Source organism: Amphiura filiformis, chromosome 19, assembly GCF_039555335.1.
Source record: "Amphiura filiformis chromosome 19, Afil_fr2py, whole genome shotgun sequence".
Taxonomy (NCBI): Eukaryota; Metazoa; Echinodermata; class Ophiuroidea; order Amphilepidida; family Amphiuridae; genus Amphiura; species Amphiura filiformis.
In genome coordinates this window covers 36043050-36057224 of record NC_092646.1, presented here as the reverse complement: position 1 = coordinate 36057224, position 14175 = coordinate 36043050, and the positions used below count along the sequence as shown (strand labels likewise).

The 14175-nt window shown below is 38.7% G+C and overlaps 1 protein-coding gene across 1 annotated transcript in view; it reads right to left on the bottom strand.

The window, feature by feature from the left end:
- LOC140140532 (uncharacterized) overlaps window positions 1-14175 on the bottom strand; it is a 105861-nt gene that overhangs the window by 21722 nt on the left and 69964 nt on the right. Inside the window, exons 20-30 of the mRNA XM_072162291.1 lie at window positions 12410-12665; window positions 10183-10453; window positions 9092-9172; window positions 8064-8246; window positions 5479-5757; window positions 4503-5333; window positions 3758-4283; window positions 3308-3609; window positions 2929-3162; window positions 2228-2374; window positions 481-568 (exon numbers count right to left, since the gene is read on the bottom strand). Coding sequence (XP_072018392.1) covers window positions 481-568; window positions 2228-2374; window positions 2929-3162; window positions 3308-3609; window positions 3758-4283; window positions 4503-5333; window positions 5479-5757; window positions 8064-8246; window positions 9092-9172; window positions 10183-10453; window positions 12410-12665 — 3198 coding nt within the window. The remainder of the gene's footprint in view (window positions 1-480; window positions 569-2227; window positions 2375-2928; window positions 3163-3307; window positions 3610-3757; window positions 4284-4502; window positions 5334-5478; window positions 5758-8063; window positions 8247-9091; window positions 9173-10182; window positions 10454-12409; window positions 12666-14175) is intronic.

The following is a 14175-nucleotide window of genomic DNA, read 5'->3' as shown; positions in this document are numbered from 1 at the left end:
ACAAATTTTATGACAAATTATTAAAATTTGATATTTTTCACATTTTTGATATATAACAGTCCTCGAAGTAAATTTTATAAATCTAATGACATATTCTTATATTGAAGATATGGATTTTTTCCCCAAAAAGACCTAATTTCTTTTGGTGTTTTGGAAAAAAAAACCATATCTTCAATACGAAAGGTCAAATTTTCAATTGATCATCGGCTTTTCATCCCATCTACATACACTTTAAGTATGATGATTTATAAAGTTTACTTCAAGTACTGTTAAATATCAAAAATATCAATTTTTAATCATTTGCCATAAAATGTGTATTACATTGCGAATTTCAAAAAATCAAAATTACTTGATATCAGAAGGATATTCTTCGTATTCAGAAAGCAATTCGATATGTCTGATATGCTCTAGTGACCCACAATAAATACTGTCCAAACATTCATACCCCATCCCTTAAAGTGATTGAAAGAATAAACTTACTTTCTAATGTACTGACATCAAAGATTTCTTCTACCTTTCCTGGGTGACCTTGGATATCATAGAAGAATTTTGCAGCATTCACCATGGCCTGCAACAAATAAAAATATGATGATTTGATTTCAAGTACCCTTCACGTCATAACTAACTTAAAATAAAACAAAATAAAAAAATGTCTGTCAAGGCCACATGTGTTTTTGTCTCACAATAATCACAATATAATTATTAACAATCCTTTGACATTGAGATATCTTCACTTTGGCCCACAAATCATGTTTATTTAAGTAAAGGGTCAAACAAGCTGTATGGGTGGTGGGCCCGGGGAGGCGGTAGCACATCATCAATTTTTGGTGGGTATGCTCCCCTGGAATTTTGAGGTGGTAGGTCTTTGAAAGCTGACAGTGTACCAGTAAAAGAGGGTCTTTAGAAGCTGGGAACAGTCAAAATCAAAGGCTTTTTTGGCTTTCTGGTTGAAAATCACGTTGAAAAAAACCAGAAATATGGGGAATGTGCAATTTGTCAAAATCAAGGTCTTTCAGCGCTCTGTTTTGGGGTCAAATTCAGGGGTCTTTTGGAGCTGTGCGGTCCAAAAAGAGGGGTCTTTCCAGGGGAGATTACCTGTATGATCATTTGTGTTAGGTGCCCCCCTCCCCGATGGTGGGATGCCTCACCAGCTGATCTCAGACAATTGACCCCTTGCACGGTCGTCTCAAAATGAGGTTTTAGCACCGATGTGTGGCGTGCATATATATGCATGTTTAATTACCACTAGAAAATCGTGAAAAACAAAACTGCACTTTTTGTGCATGCGTTTGAAAGGAGAACCTTGTTTTGGGATTAGGATGATGGATCCATGAAAACACTCAATACTGAACCTGACCCAACCTCAGGCTCAGCAATCGGAGAGTCGTCTAGATCGTTTTAACTTAAAAGTATTCTTGAATGCAACACAATTTTGAGACAAATTGTTTCTCGTTCCAAAAAGGGTTGAGAATGACTTCTCTAATATTTTCGCTTCAAATTAGATCATAGTCATGCAAGCAATTGAATACCTGAGTGGAAGAAGGGCCCAACTCCATCAAAACTGTTTTTGAGATATTAAGAAAAAACTTAATATTTGGAAAAGTTTTATAGACAAAATGTTTTCATCTTCAGGGGACCTTTAATACATGAACATACAATAAAACATACATTCGAAATTATATATGATGTTTCCATGGCAATGGTACAGGTCTTAATATGAGCAGGAGTTGGGCCCTTCTTCCACTAATATACTGCAAGTGCCAGTTCTGTGTTATAAATAGCTACAGAAATTAGGTAATCACCATTAATTGCACAAGTAGAACTCACGTAATATGTTAGCAAGAAAATTTATTGTAGTGAAAAGCAGATTTCATGGATGAACAAAATTCCTCTTTAACCCCATATTTGTGGAAGAAGGGCCCAACTCCATGGAGTTGGGCCTTTCTTTTCATGAAAACCATGATTAAGTGTACGTGGAAGACTATTTAGAGAGTAGATTTTGGTTCATCTTTCACACACAAGGAAGAACAGTCTGCTGACTATAAAATGCTTGTAAAAAATTGGAGTTGGGCCCTTCTTCCACTCAGGTATTCAATTATTTTATACACTTTGCTCTCATAAATCATTGATTTAAAATATAACATATCATACAAGACAACAATTATTGAGGAGCAATTGAAAGGCCAGCAGTGATTGCCCTGGAAAATAATATATGAATTAAACATACCTTTAAATAGAGAGGGTCATCATTGCTACACTTGTCTTTTGCAAACTCCAGAGCCTCTTCATAGTATCGTTGAGCAGATAAGATGGAGAATGCCTCCTCTTTATGAGCCTTTTGTAGTAAGTCTTGCATAGTTTCTTCAGCGGAGATCTGAAAGAGTAAGGAACAAACATTAAGCATTCCCCTAGATCAAACCCTACACCTACCCAATGCCATAAGGTTCACTTTATGTACACATGTGCTAAAATATACTCAAAAAGTTCATATTTTGGAGAAAAAAAACGGAAAAAGGCAGTCTGCTCTGAAGTACAAAGTACCGACGCGAACGCACATATTGTGCTGATTTCTGAAAAAAGAAAGAAAGAAGAAAAAACTTTTTTAGAAGTTCTGCATCGAAACAAAATAAATCCTGACTATATGTGCATAAGTTGAAGGGGTGCTGATTTAGGAACAAGTTCACCTTATGATGCAAGACCAAAAAGGTATGTATAACAATAGCAAAATACTGAACTTTTATCAATCCAAAATGACAGACTACAGAGTATTGGCAGATTTTGTTTTGAGTACCATAATAACAAATGATGGACTTGTTCTCAAAAATGCACCTCTTTGGCTGATTTTCTTTGTCAAATTGGCATTTTGGCACCACTTGATCAATTCTTGATTGGTTCCCATCTCATGTAGGTATGTGTATCAATACTTACTTCTAGGGTCTGTGGTTGTCCAGGAGGACTCTTGGTTGGTTCCCATCCCATGTAGGTCTGTGTATCAATACTTACTTCTAGGGTCTGTGGTTGTCCAGGAGGACTCTTGGTTGGATCCCATCCCATGTTGGTATGTGTATCAATACTTACTTCTAGGGTCTGTGGTTGTCCAGGAGGACTCTTGGTTGGTTCCCATCCCATGTAGGTATGTGTATCAATACTTACTTCTAGGGTCTGTGGTTGTCCAGGATCGAGGACTCTTGGTTGGTTCCCATCCCATGTAGGTGTGTGTATCAATACTTGCTTCTAGGGTCTATGGTTGTCCAGGAGGACTCTTGGTTGGTTCCCAACCCATGTAGGTCTGTGTATCAATACTTACTTCTAGGGTCTGTGGTTGTCCAGGAGGACTCTTGGTTGGTTCCCATCCCATGTAGGTGTGTGTATCAATACTTACTTCTAGGGTCTGTGGTTGTCCAGGAGGACTCTTGGTTGGTTCCCATCCCATGTAGGTGTGTGTATCAATACTTACTTCTAGGGTCTGTGGTTGTCCAGGAGGACTCTTGGTTGGTTCCCATCCCATGTAGGTCTGTGTATCAATACTTACTTCTAGGGTCTGTGGTTGTCCAGGAGGACTCTTGGTTGGTTCCCATCCCATGTAGGTGTGTGTATTAATACTTACTTCTAGGGTCTATGGTTGTCCAGGAGGACTCTTGGTTGGATCCCATCCCATGTAGGTCTGGGTATCAATACTTACTTCTAGGGTCTATGGTTGTCCAGGAGGACTCTTGGCTGGTTCCCATCCCATGTAGGTGTGTGTATCAATACTTACTTCTAGGGTCTGTGGTTGTCCAGGATCGAGGACTCTTGGTTGGTTCCCATCCCATGTAGGTGTGTGTATCAATACTTGCTTCTAGGGTATATGGTTGTCCAGGAGGACTCTTGGTTGGTTCCCATCCCATGTAGGTGTGTGTATCAATACTTACTTCTAGTCCAGGAGGACTCTTGGTTGGTTCCCATCCCATGTAGGTGTGTGTATCAATACTTACTTCTAGGGTCTGTGGTTGTCCAGGAGGACTCTTGGTTGGTTCCCATCCCATGTAGGTCTGTGTATCAATACTTACTTCTAGGGTCTGTGGTTGTCCAGGAGGACTCTTGGTTGGTTCCCATCCCATGTAGGTGTGTGTATCAATACTTACTTCTAGGGTCTGTGGTTGTCCAGGAGGACTCTTGGTTGGTTCCCATCCCATGTAGGTGTGTGTATCAATACTTACTTCTAGGGTCTGTGGTTGTCCAGGAGGACTCTTGGTTGGTTCCCATCCCATGTAGGTGTGTGTATCAATACTTACTTCTAGGGTCTGTGGTTGTCCAGGATCGAGGACTCTTGGTTGGTTCCCATCCCATGTAGGTGTGTGTATCAATACTTACTTCTAGGGTATGCGGTTGTCCAGGAGGACTCTTGGTTGGTTCCCATCCCATGTAGGTGTGTGTATCAATACTTACTTCTAGGGTCTGTGGTTGTCCAGGAGGACTCTTGGTTGGTTGCCATCCCATGTGGTGTGTGTATCAATACTTACTTCTAGGGTCTGTGGTTGTCCAGGAGGACTCTTGGTTGGTTCCCATCCCATGTAGGTGTGTGTATCAATACTTACTTCTAGGGTCTGTGGTTGTTCAGGACTCTTGGTTGGTTCCCATCCCATGTAAGTGTGTGTATCAATACTTACTTCTAGGGTCTGTGGTTGTCCAGGAGGACTCTTGGTTGGTTCCCATCCCATGTAGGTGTGTGTATCAATACTTACTTCTAGGGTCTGTGGTTGTCCAGGAGGACTCTTGGTTGGTTCCCATCCCATGTAGGTGTGTGTATCAATACTTACTTCTAGGGTCTGTGGTTGTCCAGGAGGACTCTTGGTTGGTTCCCATCCCATGTAGGTGTGTGTATCAATACTTACTTCTAGGGTCTGTGGTTGTCCAGGAGGACTCTTGGTTGGTTCCCATCCCATGTAGGTCTGTGTATCAATACTTACTTCTAGGGTCTGTGGTTGTCCAGGAGGACTCTTGGTTGGTTCCCATCCCATGTAGGTGTGTGTATCAATACTTACTTCTAGGGTCTGTGGTTGTCCAGGAGGACTCTTGGTTGGTTCCCATCCCATGTAGGTGTGTGTATCAATACTTACTTCTAGGGTCTGTGGTTGTCCAGGAGGACTCTTGGTTGGTTCCCATCCCATGTAGGTGTGTGTATCAATACTTACTTCTAGGGTCTGTGGTTGTCCAGGAGGACTCTTGGTTGGTTCCCATCCCATGTAGGTGTGTGTATCAATACTTACTTCTAGGGTCTGTGGTTGTCCAGGAGGACTCTTGGTTGGTTCCCATCCCATGTAGGTGTGTGTATCAATACTTACTTCTAGGGTCTGTGGTTGTCCAGGATCGAGGACTCTTGGTTGGTTCCCATCCCATGTAGGTGTGTGTATCAATACTTACTTCTAGGGTCTGTGGTTGTCCAGGAGGACTCTTGGTTGGTTCTCATCCCATGTAGGTGTGTGTATCAATACTTACTTCTAGGGTCTGTGGTTGTCCAGGAGGACTCTTGGTTGGTTCCCATCCCATGTTGGTATGTGTATCAATACTTACTTCTAGGGTCTGTGGTTGTCCAGGAGGACTCTTGGTTGGTTCCCATCCCATGTAGGTGTGTGTATCAATACTTACTTCTAGGGTCTGTGGTTGTCCAGGAGGACTCTTGGTTGGTTCCCATCCCATGTAGGTCAATGCATCAATCTCGTCTTTTCTTAGCAGCTCTTCTATGTCCACTTCTTTCTTTTCCTTTTTGTCTTCATCCTTCATAAATAACAATAAGAGTATGATAATAATGAAAACTATATTGGATATTTTGCATTCTTTGGAATATTTGCTTGATGATGAACACTCTCATATGGCAGGGTATTCCAGTTACACCCCTATGGAAGACATGACTTAAATCTTCCACACAGGGAGTGTGAATTTTGAATAGGGTTACCTAATTAAATCGGTGACTCCATTTGAAATCTACACCCCTGTGTGGGAGATTAAGGTCATGTCTTCCATATGGGATTTCATCTGGAACAGCCCAATGTTTGTACTCATTGCAAAAGGCAGCTATTGGGTTTCCTACCGGAAGTCATTTTGTGTAGCAATTTCTTCCCACAATGCGATTTGCGTATAGAGGCCGTCAGCCTTTTCCGTGTGATCCTTTCATATGCATGTTTAATTGTCAATTTTTTTTTCTTTCTTTTCTTTCAATGCAATTGCTGTTTTGAAATCTTTTGTCAGTTATCATTTTGTTTAAATTTAGGAAATTTAGCTGTATAATTTGAGTTACATGTAGGCCCACTCTAAGGCAATAACTTTGTTCACATGTGTTTTAATTATTTTTGCTGCCTATCTTGTGCTCTGTTGATAAGTTATGCCATAGAGTGTTTCACTCATTTTTTTCTACAAATGTTTTTGCTTTAATTAATGCGTATCTTGTATCTACATGTATTTTATTATTATTATTATATGTACTTTAATATAATCAGGAAAGAAGAACACATTGTGCTTGGACTGTTTAGTCTATTTCTTCTTTCCTGGATTGTCATTTAAATTGCTTTTAATATTTTTCATGTTCGTAATTTATGGCAATTGAAATAAATATTATTATTATTATCCGACATCTTGTGGGTACTGCCATTCTGCATGTCATGCGTTAGACATTATGCCTCCGATTACGCGGAAGTCGCAGCGCGTAACACACCTCTTCAGTCAAGCGTCAACGGGGTGATCTTAGCAACAAGGCACTTCATACCCACAAGATGTCACAATGACTACATGTACCTGTATTGCATAACAAAGGAGCTGGGTTATCCTCTGAACTTGATCTATTATCATGCAATACACTAGACTTCTCTGTAGTCCACTTGCCAATTGTGCATACTCTGGCTATTATATTTAAGCTTAAAACTCTGATTTAATTAATGTGTGCACAATTGATAGATTTTCACAACTGATCTTTTCAGTCACCGTACCCTCTCTGTTTGTTAGCTTCCCAAGTGGACTACTGAATTTGGATTGCAGTTGGTCATGATGTAATGCATCTTTAAATGAATCTGGCTTGTGATTGGTCGCCCAGATCTCGTTATTGTTTAAATCCTCCCGACACGTACTGGTACCATTAACTATACATGGTACACAACTATCTAGGGAATGCGGCGCTTTTGTGCTGGCGGATGAACGTGACGCATCTAGCGCCATTGTACCACCATGCTTAGTCTTGTGGTTAGATTTTATTGATAAACAAGTATGATTGACAGTGTGTTTTAGAGAACGAAGTCCCGGGGTAAACAGGTTCTGCTTAAAAGTGAAAGTCCATAGTCGGTTTTTCGGATAATAAACTGGCAGATTCTAAAATTAGAATTGTTCAGTATTGAAGTGTCAATTATGCCATTATGATATGTTGCATTCAATAATATAAGCCTACGTAGGGCCTATACTTTACTTTTACAAATATAATTATATAAACTTTTTCATAACCATTTTATACTAATATTTTGATGTAATAAATATCAGTATAATTTCGAGTTCAACTGAATGCGTTCATCATGATTAATAACATTTTTATTTATCAAAAATCGACTATGGCATAGTCTAGCAATACACCTGCATTGTGGGAATGAATTGAGGCACAAATTGACTTCCAGTAGAGAAATCTAAAATCTGTGCATCTAAAATCTGGTGCATTTGTATGCCTAATTGCTGCAGCACTGTTATATATTACAAGTACTGGTGCTACAAATGTTGGAAAATATTTCGTTGCAAATACAACCAATGGGCTATTCAACTTAAATACATAAACCCTTATGGAAGACATGACCTTAATCTCCCACACAGGGGGTGTAGATTTCAAATGTAGTCACACACTCAGGTAACCCCATTTGAAATTCACACTACTCCCTCCCTGGAAGATTAAGGTCATGTCTTCCATTGGGGGTATATGGATTCCAGCTGGAATATCGAATTTTCTTTACAAGATACGGCCCTGAATCCAGGTAAATTATAGAGTTCTGTAGCTTAAATTTTGAAACTTTCTAAAAAACAAATCAACTTGATTAGCACTATAACTTTCATACCTTGTCTCTAGTTTCCACAGCAACAAAACTAGTGAATTGTGTCACAATTGAGTACTCTTTACTCAGCCCAATGATGTAGCTTTTCTGCTCCGTTTTCTTCACTTCATGTTCTGTTCGGTTAACATCAAGAGTTCCATCCTCCCAGTCTCTTATTATGGCACGAGCAGTCAGTTGATGCAGCATCTATAATGGGTCAAAGGTCAAATTCAAGTATGTTCACTAGATCAAATGGAATCCAACAAGTTTGTTGACAATATTAACAATAACGTTAAAAAGAAACTGGTCAAACATATGGCTTTCAAATATTTTAAGACCAACACAGCCTGATTAATGCACCAACTGTGTGACATAATAAAATAAATATAAATTGCACATCTTAAAGCCATAATGTGTGATTTGCTCCACAGCGACACCCTCGATTCTTCTTGAATTTCTATTTTTTGCATGATTATAATGCCTATAGTGGTGTAGGCCTACTAAAATACCATGTGAAAGACTAAGCCTGAAGTGCTTTAATTACAGTAAAATTTAAGTTTTTATACTAAATCCGGGGATCTCTGGTGTTATAAGAGTTCACTGATCGAGCGCTTGCTAACACGTCTCGTGAATATCAGTTCATTTGTACATGTATCATTGAATCTACAATGTATAAATCGAGTGCATATCCTATACGTCATACGTCTTATATATGTCCCAGCTGCTTGAAGCTCCATGCAACAATACATGTAATATGATCGGTGAGCTAATACACACATTGTAGGTGGTGGAATGAAATAGCAATTTTCTTTGTTATACCTCATTTGTTTGGCTCAGAATTAAAAGGGGACAATGTGATCAGTGAAAATTAACATTTAAATAGGAATCTATTCTTTATTATGCAAATCACACATTATTGCTTTAACAAGATGCCTTTAAAACACCTTGCCCATCAGAGGAACTATCATCTTATAGCTATCTTTGGGCCAATGTAAGTTTCTAAATCAATTTTCATTTCTTTTGCCAACTTAGCTAGTTGACCTTTGACCTACCTTGCCTTCAGTGATACTGAGGTCATGAGTGGATACCATAGTTGAAACTTCCTTCCCAGCAATCATTGCTTTCAGTGTTGCCTATTAATTAAAATACAAACATTATTATAGTCATGTCAAATCGAATCATTATCATCAGATTCAAAATATAATTGGAGAATGAACTCAAAAGACTAGTTTGCATCTGACGTTATCTGTCACAATCTGTTTATGATTTGTCATGATGATTGAAATATCTGAACACAGCGGTAACACTGCGTGCCCTATGGTAAATTTTGTACCTTTCAACAATCAAAACATCTCAAAATTTAGGTCTTAGTGACAGGAAACTTTCTTTTCTGAAGGTATCATGTCAACAATGCCTGGAAAAGTTGCTTTAGTTTGCCTTATAAACGTTCCGCCATTTTCCTTTTCTCTGGTGAAAGCACCAGATGAATCAATCTTCCTTTTATAGTCTGTCAACTCAGAAGTACAAAGTAAATAGACCTCGGAAACCGGATGTATGAATGAGAATAATTATTTCAGTGCAATACGTGTGTAAATGCTTCTTTGGCGTGCCAAATACTGCGCAATGTGTACTTGCTGAGCGTGCACCAAGCTCTTTATGCGTCGTGTTTTTAACACACAGTGTGTGTGATGCAAAACATTGACCCCCGATGCCACAGAGTTGGTTTGTACTTCTAGAATGAAGCAGTATACAATGTAAAGTGCTATTAACCAATCACAGGCTGTGGGAGTTTAACATTAGACACGCAATCTAGTCTTTTTAATTCAGTCTCCGATTATTGGTCAATTTATTTACTGGAAAATGCCTAAAGTTGCTTTTTGTCTTGCAAAAGTACCAAACATTTTCGCCATTTTATGCGATTCCTTTATTCCAATGAGGGCACCAGATGAATCAGCACTCCTTTTACGCACTGGTTACCAATCTCAGGATGGGTAGTTGATCGGCAGATGCAAACTAGTCTTTTTAATTCACTCTCAGCTTATAGAATTTTAGATGCTAGGTGTTTTTGTTTTAAGTTAGTATTTGTGAATCCAGTGCATTTAAAGATAATAATAAATAATAACAAAGTTACTTCCATTTTTACCTGAGTGCAAAACGGCACATATCCATAGACGACTTGTCGAGACCCACTGAACAATGATGTGATCTGATTGGGTGCTTGAATCGGTCTCGGTGCGTGGTTATCAAACTGTTGCCATTCCACGCTGACTGATGTCAACACCGGATGAGAAGCTTTGTTCAGTTGAGACTTGATCTTTCCTTCCCATTTGGATTTCACTTTGCTGTCAAAGAACTGAAATGCTCCAGCACCGACTCGTGCAAGCGCCCTCAACAGGTGACGATTGGCTGTGGAACTGAGGAAAAGCCATAAAACATAATTGAAAAAGAAGATTGAAAACTTTTTTCCTCTCTACTCCTACAAGAAATTAATACACCTAATACATTTCCTCATGGTTTAAAAGTTTATCACTAATATTAACTCCATGAGAACTCAATGAATATTGTGTCCAATTTTGAACCAATCACGGAGGGTATTATAATAAGGTCATCAAATGCAAGTTTGAACATAAATAGTTTAAAGCCAAGTCACAATCAGAAATGCTATTAGATGACCAGTAGTGTCCAGGGGTTAAGCCATTGGGCGTGCACGAGGGGGGTGTTACGGTGTGAAACACCCCCTTGGGTCTGTCCAAAAAATTAAAATGGGGAGAAAAGGCAAAGAAAGAGAGAGGGAGAGGGAAGAGGAGAGGAGGGAGATGAACAAGGCATAGGGGATATATTATCACAATTATCATAGGCCTATAGATTCCTTAATTACCCCGCCCACACAAATTTATCTCACCCCTAGGCATACACGGTATTGACCACTGAGCAACGTACGTAAATATGTTAACACCCCCACCCCACATCATTACACCTTTACCCTGGCAACGTAGGCCTACGTACGTAAAGGTTTTAATTGTTAATTGACATGGATATAGGGCATACATGTTAACACCAACACCTCTCCACATCACACCCCACACCCTACCCCGGACCCTACCCCGGCAACGTACGTAAAGGTTTTAATTGTGCAAATTGAGTTCGGGCCCTTTCTTCTGTTTGAAGCAATGATTTAAATAGTGTAAAAATTATGCACCAAATGGCTTCAATCGGACCTTCATTTTGCAAATTTTTCCAACTTCTGCAGGAAGGAAAACTCTTGTTCACGAAAGGCTTCATGTACCGTTATTTCACCAATTTTCGGCTTTTTCAAACTAAAATTTTACACACTATTAATAGTGCCAAAATGGTCCACCAAATAGCTTCAATTAGGTCTTCATTTTGCAAAAGTTTCTTAATTCTCAGGGTGGCACATCCCCCCTCAGACATTGCGTATTGTGGATAAACAAGTAGCCACCATTTTCGTTTTTGCTTTTGACAATTACCAATTTGTGTTTAACACAATTTATACGCCTACAACTGTAGGGAGTACTTGTTCACGAAAGGCTTCATGGACCGTCATTTCACAAATTGTCGGCTTTTTCAAACTAAGATTTTACACAATAATCATGCTAATAGTGCCAAAATGATCCACCAAATCACTTCAATTAGGTCTTCATTTTGCAAAAGTTTCTTAATTCTGAGGGGGGCACATCCCCTGCGTAGTGGATAAACAAGCTGCAATTTTTGGTTCTGCTTTCGATATTTACCAATTTGTGTTTAACACAATTTATAGACCTACAACTGAGTAGAGAAAACTTATTCACGAAACGCTTCACGGACTGTCATTTCACAAATTTTCGGCTTTTTCAAATTAAAATTATATACACAAATAGTGCCAAAATTGTCCACCAAATCGCTTCAATTAGGTCTTCATTTTCCCAAAGTTTCTAATTCTGAGGCACCCCCCTGCTTCGCGGCCATTTCTTTATTTTAGTATTTTTTATCATCACACCCCCCTTGGAAAATTCCTGCGTACGCGCATGGGTTAAGCAGTCATTTCCTCATGGTTTAAAAGTTTATCACTGATATTAACTCCATGAGAACTACCTGTCAATTGGCCAAAATGAATATTGTGTCCAATTTTGAACCAATCAAGGAGGATATTAATAAGGTCATCAAATGCAAGTTTGAATATAAATAGTTTAAAGCCAAGTCATAATTGGTGTTTGAAATGAGCATTTCAAGTTATCAACCAATCAGAAATGCTGTTAGATGACCAGTAACGTCCAGGGGGTTTAGCAGTCAAGTTAGACTTCATGTTTTAAATGATACTTTTATTTCAAAATATTTTCAATTTTCAATTTCAATTGCCAAGACATCCTCACCTGACACCAAATGTAAACAAGCGAATATACATAGCGTTGTCATGTACCGCATTCAACGTAGCTTCTTCATTGTTGATATGCCCGTCAGATATCAAGAACACATTGCGCAGAGTCTCCGCTTTGAGTAAGAAGTAAGCATGTAATGGATGCCAGGCTTCTGTGCTTCCCATGGAAGCCTCTAAGCTGTTGATGAATGTCTGCGCTTTCTTTGTGTTGATGCCATTCTTGGGTTGACTTGCAAAGAGTTCATCAAATGCTGGGAAAGAGGAACATATTGCTGGTGATTAGATTAGATTCATAAGGCCAAAAAAAAAGTTGTTTGTTTGTCCTCCACCGCCCGCTCCTCAGATGAAGGCCTGACCAATATTTTTTTTTTTTTTTTCTATTTTTTTAATTTTTTTATTAAAATAAGTAAAATTTTTTTTTTTTCAGATTTGGAGTATCTCTGGACCTAGCTAGAGCTAAATGCTAAGATTTTTCATTTTTTAAAATAAAAAAAGCCCCCAAAAACATTTTGTGTCTTCAATATACAAAGTTATAACTTGTGTTCATGCCATAGTCTATTATTTTTAGTGACTTCAAAATACATTGGATTTGAAATCATTAAAAGACTATGACATGAACACAAATTATAACTTGAACTGCATATTAAAGAAACAAAATGTTGGTTTTTTTAAGTCACCATGAATGATTGTAGCATTTAGCTCTAGCAAGGTCCAGGAAAACGCCAAATCCGAAAAAAAAAAAAAAAAAAATCCGCCCGCCCGCCCGTCCTCTTTCAAAGCTGTGGAGGACAAACAAACAATTTTTTTTTTTTGGCCTAATATGACAACAAGTTTTTTTTTTTACTTTTTACTAAGGGCTGTGCAATAAGGGAGGGTAAAATTGGGGGGCAAGAATTTTTTGGCGAGCCAAAGGGGAGGTAGCAACTTTTGGCCAGCCGAGGGGGGCAAGCAATTTTTGGCACGCATTCATAAAACGATCTAAAAAGGCTTAGGAAAACGGTACAGAAACGCTTTAATATGCAAATTTTCGTGCTCGCAACAGATATCTAGACCATTTAAGGTTTGCAAATTGGGATCCCAAAAATTTGGCATGTGTAAGGGGGGGGCAAAGATTTTTTGGCACGCCGAGAGGGGGGGGGGCAAGTGATTTTTGGCGGGCCATTTGGAAATTTAAAAAATTGGGGGGAACATAATTATTGCACAGCCCCTGCTAAAATCAAGTAAAATCAGCTGTTTGGGGCCAAAATGTATTGATTTTAATTGAATTTTTTTTATTCAGAACATTTTCAAAATATGTTTGCAAAATAATCATCCAAAATTTTTGTCAAATTTTCAAGCTTTCGGTGATATTTTTAGGGTCATTTTAGCCTCCAGAAAATAAATAAATAAATAAAAAATTCCTGGCCGCCCGACCCTATTTTTTCATTGCCTTACTAATATCATTTCAGTATTTTGAGTGCAGAATTGAACAATTAAAATTTGATGGAAATTGTACATTATGGCTTTAAAATAAAAACAAACTTTATACGTCCAAAATGTACTACTCAGATCCTGCTGCCTTAAAACCTGCTAAAGGCTTACAACAGGAGAAATAAAAATTCCTTTAAAAAAGGAATGGGGCCCAATGGGAGCTTTAATGTGAGCTGAAATGTGGGGAGGGGGGCACTTTTGGAGGTGACGCGTATGTAGTGCTGTTAAGACCCCCTTTTCACCATCGCCGTCACCCAAAGTCCCCATATTTTTCCTTTAGATCTGTCACCC